General features: G+C 37.5%; 1 protein-coding gene across 5 annotated transcripts in view; it reads left to right on the forward strand.

The window, feature by feature from the left end:
* The first annotated feature begins 426 nt into the window (after positions 1–426).
* LRRK2 (leucine rich repeat kinase 2) overlaps positions 427–21,707 on the forward strand; it is a 212,162-nt gene continuing 190,881 nt past the window's right edge. Inside the window, exons 1-7 of one of the 5 annotated variants that reach the window (XM_025283992.3) lie at positions 427–1,065; positions 1,370–1,455; positions 5,984–6,093; positions 9,475–9,563; positions 12,600–12,734; positions 15,513–15,647; positions 21,531–21,662. In XM_025283992.3, the coding sequence (XP_025139777.3) occupies positions 912–1,065; positions 1,370–1,455; positions 5,984–6,093; positions 9,475–9,563; positions 12,600–12,734; positions 15,513–15,647; positions 21,531–21,662 (841 nt within the window). In that variant the 5' untranslated portion in view covers positions 427–911. Of the gene's footprint in view, positions 1,066–1,369; positions 1,456–5,587; positions 5,650–5,983; positions 6,094–9,474; positions 9,564–9,604; positions 10,405–12,599; positions 12,735–15,512; positions 15,648–21,530; positions 21,663–21,707 lie in introns of those variants that run through there. The other 4 variants (XM_025283993.3, XM_025283994.3, XM_044941638.2 and 1 more) reach the window with 4 other exon arrangements.

The following is a 21,707-nucleotide window of genomic DNA, read 5'->3' on the forward strand; positions in this document are numbered from 1 at the left end:
TAACTGCAATGAGAATCCATTACTTTTTGGTGTGCCCCAATTTTCAGAATCTTACCTAGTGCAAACTCAAATTTTCAAAAGCTAATTTTCGTGGCCTTTTGGCCAACAGAGCCTCAGTTAACAGGAAAAATGTCTTTATTTCCTTTCCTACAAACAAGTCGTAGCAACCATAGAAAAGCACATTTTGGTTGCTTAACTATGTCCATCCTCGGGGGGGAAATTCCTCATCTCCCAATAGGGGGAACTCCAAAGAGAACGTTTTCCTAAAAGGGGCCAACTGGGCGGCGTTCTCTTTTCCCAAGGCCCCGATTTCTATTCTTGGATCTGGAGATCTGCGGCGGCTTTTTTCTTCTTCCTAGTTCCCAGAGGTTCCGCGGGCTGCAGGAGACCAGGCTGGCGGGTCAGGGGGTGGCCCGGGGTGAGGACCGCACGCCTCCCCGGCCTCTGAAGTGCCCGGGGCCTGGGCAATTAGGCGGAGTCCGCTGAGTCTGTTTCTTCCTGCGCGACTCCCGGCCCCTCCACCGGGTCGGGCGGGATCAGGTCCCGGGAGGCTGCGCCCGCCCAGGGTCTCGACTCGGCCGCGCGGGGGACACGGGCGCGGCCTCACTCGGGCCGGGCCGCTCTCGCTAGTCCTGCCCACCCGGCAAGGTTCTACGCTGGGCCACACCTCGGCCTTCTCTCCTGCAGGCTCCTGCTCGGGGTTTTGGCCTTGGGTGGGGGAGGAGGACGCTGAGGAGGAGGGCTCCGAGAGAGGGCGGGAGCCGCCACCTTCGTATAAATAGGCGGGCGTGGGTGCTGATGCGGCTGGCTGTGAGTGCTGGCTGCGGCCGGTGAGCTGGGCTCGTCTTCTTCCTTCCCGGAGCTCTCGGCCTTAGTGCAGGAGGGGCGGCCGGTTTGGAGCAGGGTCGGTCATGGCCAGTGGCAGCTGCCAGGGGTGCGAGGAGGAGGACGAGGAATCTCTGAAGAAGTTGATAGTTAGGCTGAACAATGTCCAGGAAGGAAAACAGATAGAGACGCTGGTTCAAATCCTGGAGGATATGCTGGTGTTTACTTACGCCGATCACGGTAATCTTTTGTCGGGAAACTGTTCCTTACCGCCCGCACCGCCCCCCCCCCTCACTCCACCCCCCCCCCCCCCCCCGCCGCTTTCCCAGGCCTTTTTAACAAACTTTCTCCTCCCAACTTTGTGGCCACACAAACCTGCACTCTTGAGAAGTCGAAAGCTCTCTAGTCCTTTGGGCAGAAAAGAGCCGACAATTCTAGGAAGGTCTTGCGCTCATTTCTTCTGCTTTCTCCCTCCTTTTCAGACTTAAAAGGGGTGCCATGAATCGTGACTTTGCTCCTTTCCCTTAACCCCCTTCTTTTCCAGCCTCCAAGTTATTTCAAGACAAAAATGTCCACGTGCCTCTGTTGATCGTCTTGGACTCCTATATGAGAGTCGCTAGTGTGCAGCAGGTAAAAGAGTTGCTTTCATTTCGCCCATTTCCCCTTCTTTGAAAATAGGTGTTTTTCTACTGATACTTTGTACCCAGAGTTCTGGGTTATTTCTGAGATTTGTCCTGACAAACCACTGTCTGTGGTTTTAAGATGGAAGCATTGTTAAATCATTATCAAATGTTAACGGTGTAAGAGGGCCTACTCTGTGCTCCTTAATTATCATTAAGATGTAACTATATAATTAACTGACAGAATATGGATGGTGATGGGAGGGGAATAATAATGGGTTGAGGTTTGGTTTCTTTCATTGGCTAGATGTGTTCGTAAGTGTTTAAATGAAATTATTCTAAGATTCTTCCCAATGTACAGCATGTTCTAGAGATGACATCATTGTGAATAGTTTGGGAAAGAGGAATAATGAACAATAATAGAATTAATAATTAATGAATTGAAGTTACTGGCAAACTCTCATAGGTTTAAGGTTTTCTTTTTTAAACTTGAAGACAGATTTCTAGCCTTCTTTAGTTGTAGTACACCTTGTATTATCTTAAGAGAGTAATGTTTTAGGATTCCCTTGTAAGTTTAAATCTGTACTTCTCAACTGTTTTCATATAAAATGAATGTTAAAGTGAACCTTTTAGAACCTGTATCATAGGAAACCCAGAAATTTGTTAAATATCTCAGATATATTTGAAAAGGAGCCTTAAGATGAAAATTAAGTCTGATACACCGTCAAAACAAAATTACTGCTTAAGGTTAACTTCCTTTGTAGATTTTGAGATTTGGGGAACTGACATTAGTTTTCTCATTTGCACGTTAGATTCTAAACGGAAAGAGAATTGAACTTTGAACTCTTTCGAGGTGCAGTGTTTCTTAATATCTACTTGAGAGGCTAGACCGATGTAAGAATTATCTGAATCTCTGTCTGTATCAATTATCTTATGCTTATCTCTGTGTCCAACTATGTCTAGCTTGGGTGAACTATATACCTAGCTTTTATATGAAGATATATATCTGTGAGATAAATGGGTACTTTTATTTTTCTTCAGCTGAAGTGTATCCCATCTGACTATTGATTTTCAGGCTGTTAGCAAATAAGATCAAGAAAAAAATGGAGGCATGATAAAGACACTATTCTTTTAACACCCAGTGTCTGAAATTTTGCCTATGAAACATGATTCACTCTCCCGCACTGGCCTTTTGTGCTTGCTGCTCTCCACCCACATCATCCTTCTTACTTGCCTCTGCTTTGGTGTTCAAAATTGCCTTGTTTGTCACACTCCATTCCTTGGATTCTGTTTTTGGTAGAGTCTCCTCTGCCAGGTACAACTCTGAACAGCTGGGCCCTGGGTAGGCTTGGTCTGCAGAGGAGGTAGTGCTAGACTTGAGAATCCAAGGGAGTCTGCAACATACCCACCTCCTAATTTTTCTTCATTTTAGAAACTGCCAGATCCCAGACATGTTTGTTTGGGGTAGTTATGAATGTTATTCAATATCCTTGCCCAGTAGGTACCAAAGACAAAGTATGTAAGAAAATCAGGAATTGTCTTTTGATTTGGTGATTTAATGGAATAGAATTACTAGTTGCAGCACAGTAAAAGGCATTATGTTTGTGTAGTTATCATTTGATTCTTGATGAAATCTGCTTCCCTTTCAGAAATCTCACTGAATATTTTTTTCTCAGAGTAAGTAGCTCATTTAGGACCACAGAGCAAGTAACAGAGTCAGAACTCAAGTTTCACACGCCTTCAAAATCTTTTTTCATAATACAATAGGTGCTAAATTCACAAGCTTTTTGTATAACTAAAGAGTATAGTGGTTTGGTACAAATATTGTGGCCATGCCATGCCTGCTGACATTATTGATTTAAATTATCATTGATCTTATCAAAGGGATGTTTTAATACTCTCTTAAAAGAAAATATTGTCTTCTTCAAATTTATGCATATTACTGGTAAAATTAATATAGATATACTTTAAAGCTTTATACATTTGAATCAGCTGAAAGTACTGAAATAAAAGCATTTGATGAATTTAGGGAATTAAATTACCCTTCAAAAATAAACATCAAGGTTTGTTTTTAGAATTTAACATGACATTTCTGACTCTGAATTTTTTATTTTCAATGTCTTTTCATACTTTATTAGTTCTCCTTAATAATCACAATCTTTAGACAGTTGATACTTAGGCTATTTGTCTTATAAATTTCTTTTCCTGCAAATCATCTGAACATTTCTCTGTGTTCTTCAGTTTTACATTACTTTATTCACACAGTTTCCATCTTTGATGTGAGTGAAATATATGCAAGTGACTAAAATTTTCTTTAAACCCAAGATGTTTCCCATTGTGCATTAATTAGATAACTTGAGTTTACAGAATAATTATAATGAAGTGAAACTACCAACTGTATTACGACTGTCCAAGATGGGAGGTTTCTCTTTTTGAAAGATAAGCTTTTAATTGAATACATTAATGGATCAGTTGTTACCTCCACTTTGCAGCTAGCGATTCTATTTAATCATAGAAGCTCAGTTACTTCAGTCTTTTTGCAAAGCAATTTTACTGATGCTGCTATTTCACCAACCAAAGCAAAACAGGGTTTCTCCTTGAGTCAGCCATGCAGGTGCAGAGATGAGTATAGCATCCTGTGTGATTTATGGTTTATTTCCCTCCAGAAACTGTTCCAAATGTTACTTTTGAAATACTTAGTTGAAAAAATCTTGATATATTTTATGAAAGCACAGAAATAGCCAGTTTCTATGGCATCTGGATTGTCAATATCTGTTCGGCTTACGTGGAGGAGGATGTCTACTCAAATATAGGTAAAAATAGCTGTCAAAAATTGCTTCCTTTTCAAGGAATTTGAAATTGTGTAAGAGCAAGTAATGACAGAGTAAAGCAATTCATGTTTAATCCAGAAAAGATCAGGAAATAGTATTTGTAAAGAACTCTTGTATAAACACGTTTATCATATTAAATACCCCTTGTTTATTCCTGTAAACAATTAGGAAATGTGTGCCATTATTCCTCTTCAGATGCATAGAAATTTCTCCCCTGGTCATTCAACTCTGTGCCACTCAGCTCCAACTCACACATTCAGTCACATTTAGCAATGGGCCCTCTCTGGCAGCCTCTTCACTATTTAGAATCTTACTTCTCTTCCTCACAGCTCATCAGTTTTAGAAGTTTCCATTTCACTGTTTTTTTTTTTTTTTCTAGTTTAATTTTATTTTTAAACTTTACAATATTGTATTAGTTTTGCCAAATATCGAAATGAATCCGCCACAGGTATACCTGTGTTCCCCATCCCGAACCCTCCTCCCTCCTCCCTCCCCATACCCTCCCTCTGAGTCGTCCCAGTGCACCAGTCCCAAGCATCCAGTATAAGTGACCAAATTTATAGTTCTTTTGAAATCTGACTCAAATCACACTTTTTCTGTATTATATTCTTCCCTGAGCAACTCTAGCTGACAGTGAATCCAGCTTTCAAAATTCATATTATATTGGTATTTATCACACATCATGGTTAGGCCCTTCTCCATTAATCTGTAGAACTGAATATCTATGCATATTCTTTTTTTGACCATATCAAGCGTAGTTTTGTAGCATAGTGAAAAGAATTGAAGAGTCCTTACATTTGGAGAGAAATATATGGCAGGAAGAGTGAGTTAATCTCCAGTTTGGAATTAAAATATCATTAATATTTGAAAATGTATTTTTTAGAAGTAAAGAGCAACTTACTCAATCTGGCATCACTTGTATAAGTGAAGTGAATGAAGGTATATTTAAAATGCATCAGTAAAATCATAAATCATTTGGAAATATGAAAGACTTAAAGGACGTTTGTGATATCTCGACCTCATCAACCCATACTTAGGTACACTGAAGAAGTCTAGAGGAGTCCATTGAAAAGTTCTGCCTGCTCTCCATCTCCTAGTGCCTTTCTCTTCTACCTGTGAAAGATGTTACACTGTCGTCAGACAGTTCTACTTCTCTTGCCATTTGTCCTAGCTTTATTATCTGGGGAGCAGTCTTTCCTGATAATTTACACTTGGCCGTCAAAATCTCTGGCTTTTCCTAATCTTCCATTCCAAACTACTTCATCTCTTCTTTTAATTAAAGTCCTAAATATCTAAAATAAATTCTGTCAGGTGGATGTGCCTTAAAAAGTACAAAGCCCTGAGACCAGCCTTTCCTGTACGTCATAGTCTTGGTATGTCCTCTAAAACTATTTTTTAAGTTTTATTTTATTGCTTTTTATTTAGACAATAAGCAATTTGTTTCCTTCATCATTCAGAAATGTTACTTTTTGTATGCCCTTTAAGTAGATTTTTGGAGAAAGATGTTTTCTAATTGTATGACTTGCTTTTTGAGTATAATTTTGTTATACTCCTTTTTAGTATAATTTTGAGTATAAGTTTGTTTTAAAATAACTATTTTAAAATAATAGTCACCTAGTCTATTAAGAATGAAGAGATTCTTTGACTAAATATGTTCCGTATATGTGTGTTTGTTTTAAAATGTGAATATTTGCTTCTTATTTTTAGGTGGGTTGGTCACTTTTATGCAAATTAATAGAAATCTGTCCAAATACAATGCAAAGCTTAATGGGACCCCATGATATTGGACATGATTGGGAAGTCCTTGGGGTTCACCAGTAAGTATGTAAAAATATACTGCACTAAATATCTGTATGACAGCCCTTTTCTTGATATATTGTATTTGCAATTCAAGCCAAACTGATAAAAACCCTTTAAAATACATATAGTTTTCCTTGAATCAACGATTTACATTTATAGAGAGCTTATTTGAGGTGAAATGTTAGATGTTGTTATTATTTTAATATAATAATAGTTATACAATTGATTAAATTGTAGATTGTTGATGAATGCTTATGAATTCAAGCGAATAAAAGATTTCTTTCTTTCTTTTTTGTTTTTTAACTTTTTACTAGTAGAATTGACACAAAACACTGGCCTCCCAGGTGGCGCTAGTGGTAAAGAACCCTACCAGCAATGCAGGAGACTGAAGAGACTTGGGTTCAGTCTTTGGGTTGGGATGATCCCCTGGAGGAGGGCACAGCAACCCACTCCAATATTCTTGCCTGGAGAGTCCCACGGACAGAGGAGCCTGGTGGCTACAGTCCATAGGGTTGCACCAAGCAGGACATGACTGAAGCGACTGAGCACACACACAGGACACAAACCACTACTTCTTCAGAACAAACATATGGAAACTAAAATGTTCTCTGCTGCTGCTGCTAAGTCGCTTCAGTTGTGTCCGACTCTGTGCGACCCCATAGACGGCAGCCCACCAGGCTTCCCTGTCCCTGGGATTCTCCAGGCAAGAACACTGGAGTGGGTTGCCATTTCCTTCTCCAATGCAGGAAAGCGAAAAGTGAAAGTGAAGTCGCTCAGTCGTGTCCGACTCTTAGCGACCCCATGGACTGCAGCCCACCAGGCTCCTCTGTCCATGGAATTTTCCAGGCAATTTAGAAATGTATGCTTTACTGTCTTTAAAAAGCACATTTATGTATATTCATATGTATATATTTAATGAGCTTAAATGCAGCTTTCAAAATGAAGGAAAAAGAGGAAATTATCTTTTAGCACATCTGCAGCCAAATCTTGATAGCTATTTACTAGCTATGTTATTGCAGTTTTCAACACAATGACTTCTTAAATGAAACTACTTCTTTAGCCATAATTAGTTAAGAAAATTTTTTCTGCGTTTCCAGGAAAATCCTTTTTGGATAACTTTGGATAACTGTTGGATAACTTTTTTGTTTCTTGACATTTAATAAAATATCTTCTGTCATCAAGTTTAGGTGTTCTTTATACTTAATGTGACTTTTCTTTACCTCAGAAAAGTAAATACTATAATTTCCAAAGATATATTGCTGTGGAGAACATAATTAATGCAAAACTAAATTTTACATCTCTATTAGTTTTAACCGTGGCTGCAAGTTTAGACAAATAAGAGCTGTTTGTTCATAGGCGAGTACACCTATGCTTGTGTATTTTTCCATCTTTGATAAATATGAGTTGCTGTTTTTCAGATTCTAGCATTAAAGAGTGTGCTTTGCAAAGAGACTATTTACAATTAATAGGTATTCTCATCTCCAAACTAATCCCTGAAATTCTATGTCAGTAATAAAGAATACAGCATTTATTTATTTATTTATTTTTTGGTGAGCAAGGCCCGCACTTTATTTTCCAAAGTAGTTTTTATGCCTTAAGTTGTGCATAGAGGGCACCCCACTCCAGTACTTTTGCCTGGAAAATCCCATGGATGGAGGAGCCTGGCGGGCTACAGTCCATGGGGTCGCTAAGAGTCGGACACGACTGAGCGACTTCACTTTCACTTTTCACTTTCCTGCATTGGAGAAGGAAATGGCAACCCACTCCAGTGTTCTTGCCTGGAGAATCCCAGGGATCCGGGAGCCTGGTGGGCTGCCGTCTATGGGGTCGCAGAGAGTCGGACACGACTGAAGCGACTTAGCAGCAGCAGCCGCATCAGAGGATAATGGGGGAAGGGGTAGTCATGCAAGGTCAGCAGTCCTTGATCCTTATCTAAGCCAGGCTTTCTTTCTGCAAACTTATCATATGCAAAAGTTTTAGGTGATTTACATCATCTTCTGGCCAGGAGGCCTGTTAACATTTTATGACCCTTTCTTCAGAAAACTTATTTTTCTCTAAAGATGATTGTTCTAAAGTCAGGTGCCACCCTCCAAAAGCATTAGATAAAGTTGCATTCCTATAGGGCAAAAGTGTGATGGGCTATAACAAGAAAAGTATTAACTCAAGGGAATACAGCATTTAATGAAGAATTAGGCAAAATATGCCTGCAATTAATAGTTATAATGTTATGTGTCCCTTGGTTTGGATGAGAATTTCCAAAATCCCCAAAGGTTTGGAATCTGTAACTTTAGGGAGACTTGGAAAACATACTTAGTCATATTTTAGTACAAACTGAATGTTCCAGTTAACTTACGTGAATGTTTCTGCAGGAAGTTTCTTTTCATTCATTTATTTGCTCACTCATCATTTATTCATCTTCGGTTCATCGGGTATTTATTACACCCCTCCTTTAGGCCAGAAGTAGTGTGAACAATATAGACACACTCTTCTCTGTAGTGGAGTATATTAGATCATTTCCAGCCAATAGTTATTGTGAAACATATCTCCTTATATTCAAGGACTTTTCCTCCCTAAAGGCTTACAGTACTAAAGGAGAAATCTCTAGTGTGGTAATGAAGTCAGGAATAGTGGGAATGATTCAAGAAGAGGTAGGGGCAGCGTAGGTAGGAAGAGAATTAACAGAGTTGAAGGAGTCTCTCAATTCCTTACCTCATCGCTAGAGACCATGTGCCTAGTTTCTTGAATCTAAGTGAAGCCATGGAAGCTCTATTTTCTAACAATAGAAAGCCAAGCAGCACTGGGTAGGAATAAACTATAGATTGTATTTTTAAAATTAATCAGCCCCGAGTAGGAATAGACTACAGCCTGTATATTTTAAAATTAATAACTCAGGGGCTCAAATCAAATGTATTTGAACTGACAATATTACTGATATACTAGGTTCACTTTCTGTAATATCAATTTCTCTTTTAAAAATAGTAAAAAGTGAATAATTTAAATATTCAAATAGTTTTTAATTTTTGTATACAAGCTAACATTTTAATTACATCTCTAAATTTAATACATAAATATGTGTCACATAATATTCACAAGTTTGTATCACATATAAAATGACTAATCCCTTAGTACATTTAGTTCTGTATTAATTTGAATATAGAATTGAGTGAAATAGTTAATAATTGAAAAATATTTTGAGGAAAAAGTTATAACTTTTCTGTTGAGACTCATAATTCCCTGTTAATCATTGTAAGCCTCGCTCAGGTTTATAGGGAAAAAACACACTAGCTTCAATATAGGGAATGAAGTGCAATGAGATAAATAAAAATGTAGATGAGTAAAAGACAATATCTAAAAGAATAAACATCTAGGATGATCTTGATTTTTGTTTTTAATTACAGATTGATTCTTAAAATGCTAACAGTTCATAATGCCAGTGTCAACCTGACAACAGTTGGATTGAAGGCCTTAGATCTTCTCCTAACTTCAGGTAGTATATACACACATATTTTTAATGTTGACACAAGTTAAAAAATAATTTAAACCATTTACTGAATATATTTTAGTTTTTTAAAAAAATATAATATTATAACCTCAATATTGATGATTTCCAAAATTCTGTGTATCCATTTTCCTTTTCTCTCCTTATCTCTTTTCTCTAAACTTTTTCTCTCAAAAATACCACCCAACATATTGGCCTTAAACATCACCTTGTATATTATTCCCAAATTTAATTTCTGTCCTCAGCTTTGCTCCTCTGATCTGGTCCCGCATCTCATATTCCCATTAGTTTGTTAGCCATACATTTCCTGTCATGAGTATTTGTTCTCCATTATATCTCTAATGTGTTTTCTATAAAACATGTTCTAGAGTATAACAATAGTAATATGTCATAATAAAAATATATAGCCTTTCTTCTTTTGTGCTTGCTAAATGCTAGGTTTAACATGTAAAATACTTCATATGCTTTTAAAAACATAATCCCCAAAACATCCCTTGAGTGAACCCTGAAACCAGAGAGATTGCCTCAGCAAAAAGCAGTAGAAACAGGTTCTTATTTCACGTGTCAGGTTCTTTCCCTGAGTAAACTTCTGCTTGAAGGATAATGGACCTGGAAACAAAGAGTTGCTGTGGTGCATTTGTTGTGATCATTGCTGTGCTGGACACTTGCTGGGATGTAAGATTCTAAGAAGAAAGACTGCTTACAGGGAAGCTAATCAGAAGGGAGGCTTTCCTTCCACGTGTGAAGGGTACTTGAGGTCAAGAGAACAGCATGTGCAGCATTGCAGAGGTCTAGGAGGAGAGCATGAGAGGAGCTGGAGGTGTGGGTGGTAAGATTTTAAATGCTTTCATAATCCCTGCCAAGTGATGAAGGCCCATTAGGAGAAAGAAAAAGGAAGACAGAGGGTGAAGATCAGAGAATGAAAGAAGAGGGATAGGAAAGGCCTGAAGGTCCTCACCACTTCACCAGAGCCTTTTATTAAAATATGTAATAGAATGTGCTAACTAGTCTTGGCGGTTTAGTTGCCAAGTTTTGTCCAACTCTTGTGACCCCATGGACTGTAGCCCACCAGGCACCTATGTCCATGGGATTCTCCAGGCAAGAATAGTGGAGTGGTTTGTCATTTCCTCCTCCAAACTAGTCTTAATCATGATTTATCTTAAACTCATCCTTGGGAGTCTTTTTTGGGAGTGTGTGAAGATTTATTCTGCATTTGGCAATGGACAGGTGGTTTATGAATTTAAAAAATCTCGCAATATGAATATGTTGAGATTAGCAGCATGCAGACAGTTATGAAATTTGATATGTGTTTTGCAAAAGACTATTTAATTTCTTCTCTATAACACTGAGAATTTTGAGTTTTTAGGGAAGTTTGTAAAGTGTTTTAGAGTTCATTTCAGATACTTTATTAGAGGCTAATTTATGAATCACTTTTTGTTTGGCTTATTTGTTAACTGATGTGATAGTTATTGGGCACTTACTGCTACGCTGGCTACTAGAGAACTCTCAGACAGCTGAGGCAGAGTTCCTGCAAAGAAGAAGTTCACAGTCCAGCAGCATTGTCTAATACAACTTTTTGCAATGAAGGAAATACTGTACATGTTTAAAATCATGGCTCATAGCCATATGTGGTGGTTGAACATGGGAAATGTGAGGAGCTAAATTTTAATTTTATTTAATTTTACTTAATTTAAATTTGAGTTTAAGTAGCCTCATGCGATTAGTGGCTACAGAATTGAACAGCCCAACAAAGAGATAAAAAGCATTTAAAGAGATAATTTCAGTTTAATGAGAAAAGTACCATAACAGAAATAGGAAGAAAACTACCATAGGAACACAGAGAGAAGCTCGGCTTATTTGTGGGATTTAAGGGCATGTCCGTGACCTGTCTAAATTTTAATCCAGCTCTGACTCTTGTTTGTTCACTTTGGGCAGAGTTACTGGGTCACTTCTGTGGCTGTTTTCTCATCTCTGACATGAGGATTGCACCTGTCTCGTGGGGCTGTGGTGATTTACACATGTTAGAGTGAACTGCCAGTGCTTCAACCTAAGTCTGATGTGTTATGTGCTGTACACGTGTATGCTATGACTAACCCCTCCTACAGTTTTTATTGACCGAATAGGTGCTGTTTATGCTGTTTATGTTATGCCTTGAATTAAGGTAGCATTATATTTGGTGTAGAAAAGGGCAAGGGCATTCCACTCAGCTAGTGCAAATGCAAAAATTTATATCAAAGGGAATGTGTTTGTGATGAGCAGAGAGCTTAGCGTGTTTGGAGTCAGTAGTGCAGGGAGGGGCGTGAGGCTGATGAGATACATGTAATCTGTGAAGAATCTCGTTTGTCAGACTGAGGAATATGAGAATATCTTAGAAGACTTCAAAGGGAATTATAGATCACATTTGTGTTATAGAAATATAGTGCAGGGGATCAACTAGTTAGGTAGGAATTTGCACCAAGCAGAGTAGTTAAGCAATTGTGTTTGCATTTTAGGTGAGAGGGGATGGGGTCCAGAACAAAGTAGAAATGGAGGGGCCTAGTTCAAAAGGACTTTTTGAAATATTTAGAGGTTAAACTTGAAGGACTTAGTATGAGTTGATTCTTTCGTTGGGCAGAATGAGAAGAAAGAGGGAGAATGAAAGAAGGAAGATGATTTAAATTTCCCTGGTAACTATTGGATCCAAGGTGGTATCATTGATGAAGAGATGCAGTTGGAGTAGGTGAGGTTTGGGGTGGCCATGGAGCATTCAGATGATGTTGTTTAAGAGGCAGAAATATTTCAGGAGTTTGGGGCAAGAGGTCTTGGTAATGGTCATTGATTGGGAATCATAAAGTTATAGGAAAGTGTACTAGGGATTTATCTCATTTAGAAAGACCATAGATCTTGATAGGGCTAACAGCTGGGGCAATTAAGTGGTTCATCAAAAAGAGAAGTTCACAAACCATCATAGCCCTCATGTAAAAATTAAGACATTAAATGTTAAAGCAGCTATTTACTTGGAGCTTATTATTCTCTTCAAAATAGGTAAAATCACTTTGCTGATATTGGATGAAGAAAATGATATTTTCTTGTTAATCTTCGATGCCATGCGCACATTTTCAGCCAGTGATGAAGTCCAGAAACTTGGATGTAAAGTTTTACATGTGCTGTTTGAGAGAGGTATTTAAAAATGTCAAACTCTTTATATTGATATTTATAATAGGAAAAAGGGTTTATAAGGATTTATAGTAGGAAAATTAGGATTAATTATCATGATAAGAAGATATTTAAAACTACTGTTTATTAAAATTTGAGTTGTCAGTGAAGGATAGGTAATGGAATTAATTCAGAAATATTGCTTGTTTTTTACAGAATACATTTCATTCATGGATTATAAATTATGCAATTGTAGTAAACTTTCTTCCATTGCTTAACAAGGCATAGGTTCACTTTGTAAACTGGATGTGTAGGAGTTAAAAAAGAAAAAAGTAAAACTATGAAGTCAAGCACAGGTTAAATTTGGGTTTATGATGTTAAGTCATTACCAGAGATTTTAGAAATTGCTCAAGGCTCTGGCTAAAGAACAGAAAGTTTACAAAGTTTCCCTTAGGAATAAGACTAATATGTATTTTATCACATAACACTGAGATTGATGACAGAGATAGCCATGTAATTTTATAGTTAGTTGGAACCTTTGGTTCTTCCACTGGCTTGATGAGGAAATGGATCAGAGAAGTGAAATGAGTAACCTGCCTGAGGGCACCCAGCTAGTTATCTCCATTACCGTTCAGTTGACTAAGTTTTTTGAGAGCACCTTTTATGTCATTGTGAGAGCCAACAATGATCGGGGTTTAGAATAAGAAGAACCTCAGTGGGCCCTGTGTCCATACCAGTTTACCTATTCCAGTTTCTGGCAGCTCTAGGAATGGAATAGATCACCTTATATTGTTTAATATCCTGCTTTATTCCAAAAAGACTTCAAATAGTTTATAGATATTTATAATACATTAGAGGGGAAAAATGAATGAGGAAATGGGTGAAGGGAAAATATGATGCTAGGTTAAATTTATTGCTTACTTCAGATCCTGTATCTTTGCAGAGAGATGGACCAGAAATTCAGTTCTTTGCTTTCTATCAGGCAAAGGAAAGAGGCAGAAACATCATTGATTACAAAGTTACTTGAAATAAAAGTAAACCCATTAATCAGAAGAAGCAATCATGGGAGACTTGGAGAAAATCCTCCTTGAGTCTCCCTGGATGAGGTGATAAAATGTGCACATTCTGTAAGGAACACAGTGTCATTTCAGTGAAAGACTATCAAAGAGCAAAGCTTGGGCCTGGGCCTCAGCTCTCTGATGAAGGGGCTTGGTGGAGGAGAGGAATGGAGGAGGTGCATGTTTCTCAGGCTATCTTCTCTAAATGTTACGTCTGGCAACTAAGCTTTTGATAAGAATTGGGCAGAATAGAATTTGAGGAGTTATTGTCTTGAGAGCTTGTAATCGTCTGTGCTGCAGTTTAAGGGCACATCATTATTCATGAAAGAAGGGTTAACATAATTCTCTCCAGCGCTGTGGGATCCAAGACCTGTGAAGAGGCACCAAGGAATGTTGAAAAGAAGATCTTACTGTGATAGAAAGATCAACGCTAACAGTGTGATTGTAAATGTAGAGTAGAAACACTTCTGAAGTTTTGAAGAGTTTCAGGTTCCCCAGGACTTAGTGACACCTGTAAAGTGAATTTTCAAAATTTAAAACTATGCTCTGGATACTGTTCCATAAAATGAGAAGATTTGGTGACACTCCACCTTTATTAAAAGAACCCAATCAATTTCACATTATACTACATGGACTATTGGTATAAAGTTGAACAACAGAAACTAATGTTGATCATGAAGAGTGCTGCATTTTCTAACATTTATGTCAGTGTTATTCTCAGGCCAGATAAACCAGATTTTTATACATGTTTTTGAGGTTCCCACCCAATAAAATGACTCTAAATGAAACTCACTGCTTGATCCAAAGACTAATTATGAAAATTAATGAGGACATTTGTTGAAGAAAGCTGAACACAGAAGAATTGATGCTTTTGAACTGTGGTGTTGGAGAAGACTCTTGAGAGTCCCTTGGACTGCAAGGAGATCCAACCAGTCCATTCTAAAGGAGATCAGTCCTGGGTGTTCTTTGGAAGGAATGATGCTAAAGCTGAAACTCCAGTACTTTGGCCACCTGATGTGAAGAGTTGACTCATTGGAAAAGACTCTGATGCTGGGAGGGGTTGGGGGCAGGAGGAAAAGGGGATGACAGAGGATGACATGGCTGGATGGCATCACCGACTCGATGGACGTGAGTTTGAGTGAACTCTGGGAGTTGGTGATGGACAGGGAGGCCTGGCGCGCTGCGATTCATGGGGTCACAAAGAGTCAGACAAGACTGAGCGACTGAACTGAACTGAACTGAACTTTGTTGTTCTCTGATGAAATCTAGACCATTAAGATAGAGTATTTCAAAGTCTCATTACTTGTCATTTGCTGAAGTTCATCCCTCTTAAACTGATGCATTTAGCTTAGCTGCCCTTCAACAGTGTATCACTAACCACTCTGTTTTAAGTATTGTGATATGTTTACTTCAATAGGCCATCTTTATTAATCATAGATTAGTTTTCTCTAGAATCAAATGAAATTGTAAATAATTTTGTTTTTCTGAGAACTAGTCACTACATTTCAAAACATGGAGTAACTAATAGTAACTGATATGGGTCAAAACAAAATTATTTTACCTCAATTGCTTGTTTTCCTATTTTAAAATTACTAGGAAGGGATATTTGCTAAAGTATAGTCTTTAATTTATGTCTGTTGTATATACTGTGTTATCATGAATTATCATGAATATTATATTTTTGAGTAATTAAACTTTTAAATCATGTTTCAGCTCTGTCAGTATTTTGTCTTTCATTTTTTAGTTTCAGAGGAGCAACTGACTGAATTTGTTGAGAATAAAGATTATATGATATTGCTCAGTGCGTTAAAAAATTTTGAAGATGAAGAGGAAATTGTGCTCCATGTACTGCACTGTTTACATTCCTTAGCAATTCCTTGTAAGTAGCCTGCATACATGGTTTCTTTCTTGAACCTGAAAATTACAATATATGTTCTTTCTGAGTGTGTTTCAAAAATGTTTTTATTGGAAACCTGTAGGTGATAAAGCCATTCATTTGTTTATTCATCTGATTAATTTTTGTTTATTGATTTAGTACTGCCGCTGGCTCTGAGCTTTGTGCTGGGGAAATAGTAGCAAAAATATAAATATGTCTTGCCTTTTCTATTCCCATAGTACTGCACAAGATACAGATAAGCGCAGAAGTGATTACAGAGTAGTATAAGGCAAATGTTGGCAGAAGTACCTAGCATTATGAGAATAAACAGGGAGTGAGGCAAGATCTCTCAGCAGAGTCTTGAATGATGAGGACAGCTTTGTGTGCAGAAAAATGTGAGATGAAGTAGAGGTGCAGGCAGTAACCCAAGGGTGGACATCTTAAAGTGTAAAGCAAGAAAGCATAGACATATCAAGAGGATAAAAGTAGCTCAGTAAGCTATATTTGTAAGTGTGTGGATGCATGTGTGTGTGAAATGCACATGCAGAGCCCTGAGCATCTGCTTGTATGCTGTTTAATGGAGGTGAGGGAAGGGCTTGATAAGAATTAGTGGATGAGGCTGAAGACACGCTGCTGCTAAGTTGCTTCAGTTGTGTCCAACTCTGTGTGACCCCATAGACAGCAGCCCATCAGGCTCCCCCGTCCCTGGGACTCTCCAGGGAAGAACACTAGAGTGGGTTGCCATTTCCTTCTCCAATGCATGAAAATGAAAAGTGAAAGTGAAGTCGCTCAGTCGTGTCTGACTCTTAGAGACCCCATGGACTGCAGCCTACCAGGCTCCTCCGTCCATGGGATTTTCCAGGCAAGAATACTGGAGTGGGGTGCCATTGCCTTCTCCGGCTGGAGACATAATCAGATGCTAAAAGGCCTGAAAAGTCACAGGAAGGAGTTTGAACTTTATTTTGTGATTCTTGGTTTGCATTTTGGTGATGCTTTGAAATCTAGCCACTTTTATAGTAAAAAAGTACAAAAAAATTAATTTGCTCTGTATGCCACCAGTGAATGCTTCTATTACTTCAGATTTCAATTCCTTCTGTTTTATAAGTACACTTGAGCATTTTGTATTTCGTTTATTACCTATTTGGGTTTGTACAGGATTTACACATGCATTTATCTGGTAATAATTTCATCTTCACATGTGTAAAGTTGTGAGGATTAAATCAGTTAAATAATGTTAAAAATGTAGAGTAGTACCTGATAATGTGATATAATAAGTGTGGTTAAAACTTTGACAGTATTACTACATACTTTGTATCTCATATATATGTAGTAAATATATTATATATAATAAACGTATGATTTCAGACATGAAATCTTACAGATATGAGACTTCAGTAAAAACTCTTGTGAAAGAATGCCCTTTCTTAGTAATGGTTATAAAATCTTATTCATGGAAAGTTAAACTGTTAAAACTAGATGGGGCTGAACAATAATGGAAAATGGAATTTATTTGTTTATTTTTAAATTATTTTAATTAGAGGCTAATTAATTTACAATATTGTAGTGGTTTTTGCCATACATTGACATGAGTCAGCCATAGGAGTACATGTGTTCTCCATCTTGAACCCCTCTCCCACCCCCCTCTACACCCCATCTCTCAGGGTTATCCCAGTGCACCAACCCTGAGCACCCTGTCTCATGCATCGAATCTGGACTGGCAATCTATTTCATATATGATAATATACATGTTTCATTGCTATTCTCTCAAATCATCCCACCCTCGCCCTCTCCCACAGAGTTCAAAAGACTGTTCTTTACACCTGTGTCTCTTTTGCTGTCTCGCATATAGGGTCATCACTACCATCTTTCTAAATTCCATATATATGTGTTAGTATACTGTATTGGTGTTTTTCTTTCTGACTTACTTCACTCTGTATAATAGGCTCCAGTTTCATCCACCTCATTAGAACTGATTCAAATGCATTCTTTTTAATAGCTGAGTAATATTCCATTGTGTATATGTACCCAAACTTGCTTATCTATTTGTCTGCTGATGAACATCTAGGTTGCTTCCATGTCCTGGCTATTGTAAACAGTGCTGCGATGAACATTGGGGTACACGTGTCTCTTTCAATTTTGGTTCCTCAGTGTGTATGCCCAGCAGTGAGATTGCTGGGTCGTATAGTTCTAGTTCCAGTTTTTTAAGGAATCTCCACGCTGTTCTCCACAGTGGCTGTACTAGTTTGCATTCCCACCAACAGTGCTAGAGGGTTCCCTTTCCTCTGCACCCTCTCCAACATTTATTGTTTGTAGACTTTTGATAGCAGCCATTCTGACCAGCGTGAGATGGTACCTTATTGTGGTTTTGATTTGCATTTCTCTCATAATGAGTGATATTGAGCATCTTTTCATGTGTTTGTTAGCCATCTGTATGTCTTCTTTGGAGAAATGTCTGTTTAGTTCTTTGGCCCATTTTTTGATTGGGTTTTTTATTTTTCTAGAATTGAGCTGCAGGAGCTGCTTGTATATTTTTAAGATTAATTCTTTGTCAGTTGCTTTGCTTGCTATTATTTTCTCCCATTCTGAAGGCTGTCTTTTCACCTTGCTTATAGTTTCCTTCATTGTGCAAAAGCTTTTAAGTTTAATTAGGTCCCATTTGTTTATTTCTTGCTTTTATTTCCATTACTCTGGGAGGTGGGTCATGGAGGATCCTGCTGTGATTTATGTCAGAGAGTGTTTTGCCTATGTTATCCTCTAGGAGTTTTATACTTTCTGGTCTTACATTTAGACCTTTCATCCATTTTGAGTTTATTTTTGTGTATGATGTTGGAAAGTGTTCTAGTTTCATTCTTTTACAAGTGGTTGACCAGTTTTCCCAGCATCACTTGTTAAAGAGATTATCTTTTCTCCATTGTATATTCGTGCCTCCTTTGTCAAAGATAAGGTGTCCATAGGCACGTGGATTTATCTCTGGGCTTTCTATTTTGTTTCATTGATCTATATTTCTGTCTTTGTGCCAGTACCATACTGTCTTGATGACTGTAGCTTTGTAAGTATAGTCTGAGGTCAGGTAAGTTGATTCCTCCAGTTCCATTCTTCTTTCTCAAGATTGCTTTGGCTTTTCAAGGCTTTTTGTATTTCCATAAAAATTGTGGAATTATTTGTTGTAGTTCTCTGAACAAATGCCATTGGTAGCTTGTTAGGGATTGCATTGAATCTATAGATTGCTTTGGGTAGTATACTCATTTTCAGTATATTTATTCTTCCAATTTATGAACATGGTATATTTCTCCATCTATTTGTGTCATCTTTGATTTCTTTCATCAGTGTTTTATAGTTTTCTATATATAGGTCTTTTGTTTCTTTAGGTAGATTTATTCCTAAGAATTTTATTCTTTTCATTGCAATGGTGAATGGAATTATTTCCTTAATTTCTCTTTCTGTTTTCTCATTGTTAGTGTATAAGAATGCAAGGGATTTCTGTGTGTTAATTTTATATCCTGCAACTTTACTATATTCATTGATAAGCTCTAGTAATTTTCTGGTGGAGTCTCTAGGGTTTTCTATGTATAGGATCATGTCATCTGCAAACAGTGATAATTTTACTTCTTCTTTTCCAATCTGGATTCCTTTTATTCCTTTTTCTTCTCTAATTGCTGTGGCTAAAACTTCCAAAACTATGTTGAAAAGTAGTGGTGAGAGTGGACACCCTTGTCTTGTTCCTGGCTTTAGGGGAAATGCTTTCAATTTTTCACCATTGAGGATAATATTTGCTGTGGGTTTATCATATATGGCTTTTATTATGTTGAGGTATGTTCCTTCTATGCCTGCTTTCTGAGGGTTTTTATCATAAATGGATGTTGAATTTTGTCAAAGGCTTTCTCTGCATCTATTGAGATAATCATATGGTTTTATCTTCCAGTTTGTTAATGTGGTGTATCACATTGATTGATTTGCAGATATTAAAGAATCCTTGCATCCCTGGGATAAAGCCCACTTGGTCATGCTATATAATCTTTTTAGTATGTTGTTGGATTCTGTTTGCTAGAATTTTCTTAAGGATTTTTGCATCTATGTTCATCAGTGATATTGGCCTGTAGTTTTCTTTTTTTGTGGCATCTTTGTCTGGTTTTGGTATTAGGGTGATGGTGGCCTCATAGAATGAGTTAGGAAGTTTACCTTCCTCTGCAACTTTCTGGAAGAGTTTGAATAGAATAGGTGTTAGCTCTTTTCTAAATTTTTGGTAGAATTAATCTGTGAAGCCATCTGGTCCTGGGCTTTTGTTTGCTGGAAGATTTCTGATTACAGTTTCAATTTCTGTGCTTGTGATGGGTCTGTTAAGATTTTCTAGTTCTTCCTGGTTCAGTTTTGGAAAGTTTTTTGTTTTTTTCCTCATGGTTATGTTGCCCTCTTAGAGTCCAAAACTCCCCACAGACCTGCCGGTTAAAGGGTTTCCTGGTGTTTGGAAAATTCTCCTCCTTCACAACTCCCTCACTGGGATGGGTCTCAGTCCCTAACTCTTTTGTCTCTCTTTTTATCTTTTACATTTGTCCTACCTCCTTTTGAAGAGAGTGGGCTGCCTTTCCGGGTGCCTGGTGTCCTCCACCAGCATTCAGAAGTTGTTTTGTGAAATTTGCTCAGTGTTCAAATGATCTTTCAGTGAATTTGTGGGGAAGAAAGTGGTCTCCCCATCCTATTCCTCTGCCATCATTGGACTGCCCCCGGAAAATGGAATTTAAACTTCTCTGAGTCATCTCCTGCCAACAAACTGAATATATTTTTCATTTTGCCTTTCCTTGGCTATATATTTATTTGTTTTTTACTGGCTCTTTTGAAATTCATTTTTTTCCACCCACATTGACATATCCTCACTGTAAATGGGCTGATTCATAATGAAAAGGTCAAAGAAAGTGGCAACTAAAAATACAAAAGCAAGCGTTTTAGACTACCTTTGAATCTAGAGCAGATCATATCTGTGGTTGTGAGTAAAAGTAGGTAATTGTTTTAAGAGGCCATTTTCTTTAATTACAATAGCTTTCTTCATATTTAGTATTTTTTAAAATACAATTTGAACATGAAAAATGTAATTTTAGGAAAAAAAGTTAGTTTGATTGTGCCAAAAAAAAAGAAAATTGTTTTGCACACCTTTTTCTGTCTAAGAATAGTAAATGTTTCATTGAGACATATAAATTAATTTTCTCCACATGGTTTCACATACTCTCTCTATTGATTAATTGCCTTTTCCAGTGAATTCGTTCCTTCCTTGTGGTTCATTTATGTTTATCTCTTAGTCATATATTTTAATATTCTGTCTCTTCTCTCCCCTTCATCCACTCTTTTCCCTGTCTGTGGCAGAGCCTTCAGGAAGCTTGGTTGTGTGGCTTTTACACTGGCTATTCTGCTGCCCTTCTGGAATGAATAGGAATAGATCATGGCTGATTCTAGCTCTTCTGTTATGTGATATAATCTTGCTTTTCTTTCTATTGGTTTGAGAAAAAAGAACAATTAAAATCTATTATCCAATGGAATACTGCCTCATTAGGAAACAGGCCCCAAATTCATTTATTTGAAAACTAATGGCCAGGACTTTACGTATTTTGACTTACATAAAAGCATTTTTCAGATTTCCCTATTTATTTACTTTTTTAAGCCAAGATACAGGAATAAAGCAACTTTCCCTTAGTCCTAGAAATGAGTTCTAAATTCTGTTATATTAACAATGAACAACAGTATTTTTATAGCTATTTGACAGAAAATGACATGTAAATTTGGTATTGTAGCCATTATACTGCCGTGTATTTAAAATCTCTATGAGATGTTTTTGTATGGATATTTCAATGGGGAAAATTATTGCCATATTGATAATTATGATTTATTTAAATTTAGGTAGTAATGTTGAAGTCCTCATGAGTGGCAATGTCAGGTGTTACAATATTGTGGTAGAAGCCATGAAAGCATTCCCTATCAGTGAAAAAATTCAAGAAGTAAGTTGCTGCTTGCTCCATAGGCTTACGTTAGGTAAGTTACAACTCTTGGTTAATTTTTTATCACAGGCTTATATGA

The sequence above is a fragment of the Bubalus bubalis genome, chromosome 4 (assembly GCF_019923935.1).
Source record: "Bubalus bubalis isolate 160015118507 breed Murrah chromosome 4, NDDB_SH_1, whole genome shotgun sequence".
Taxonomy (NCBI): Eukaryota; Metazoa; Chordata; class Mammalia; order Artiodactyla; family Bovidae; genus Bubalus; species Bubalus bubalis.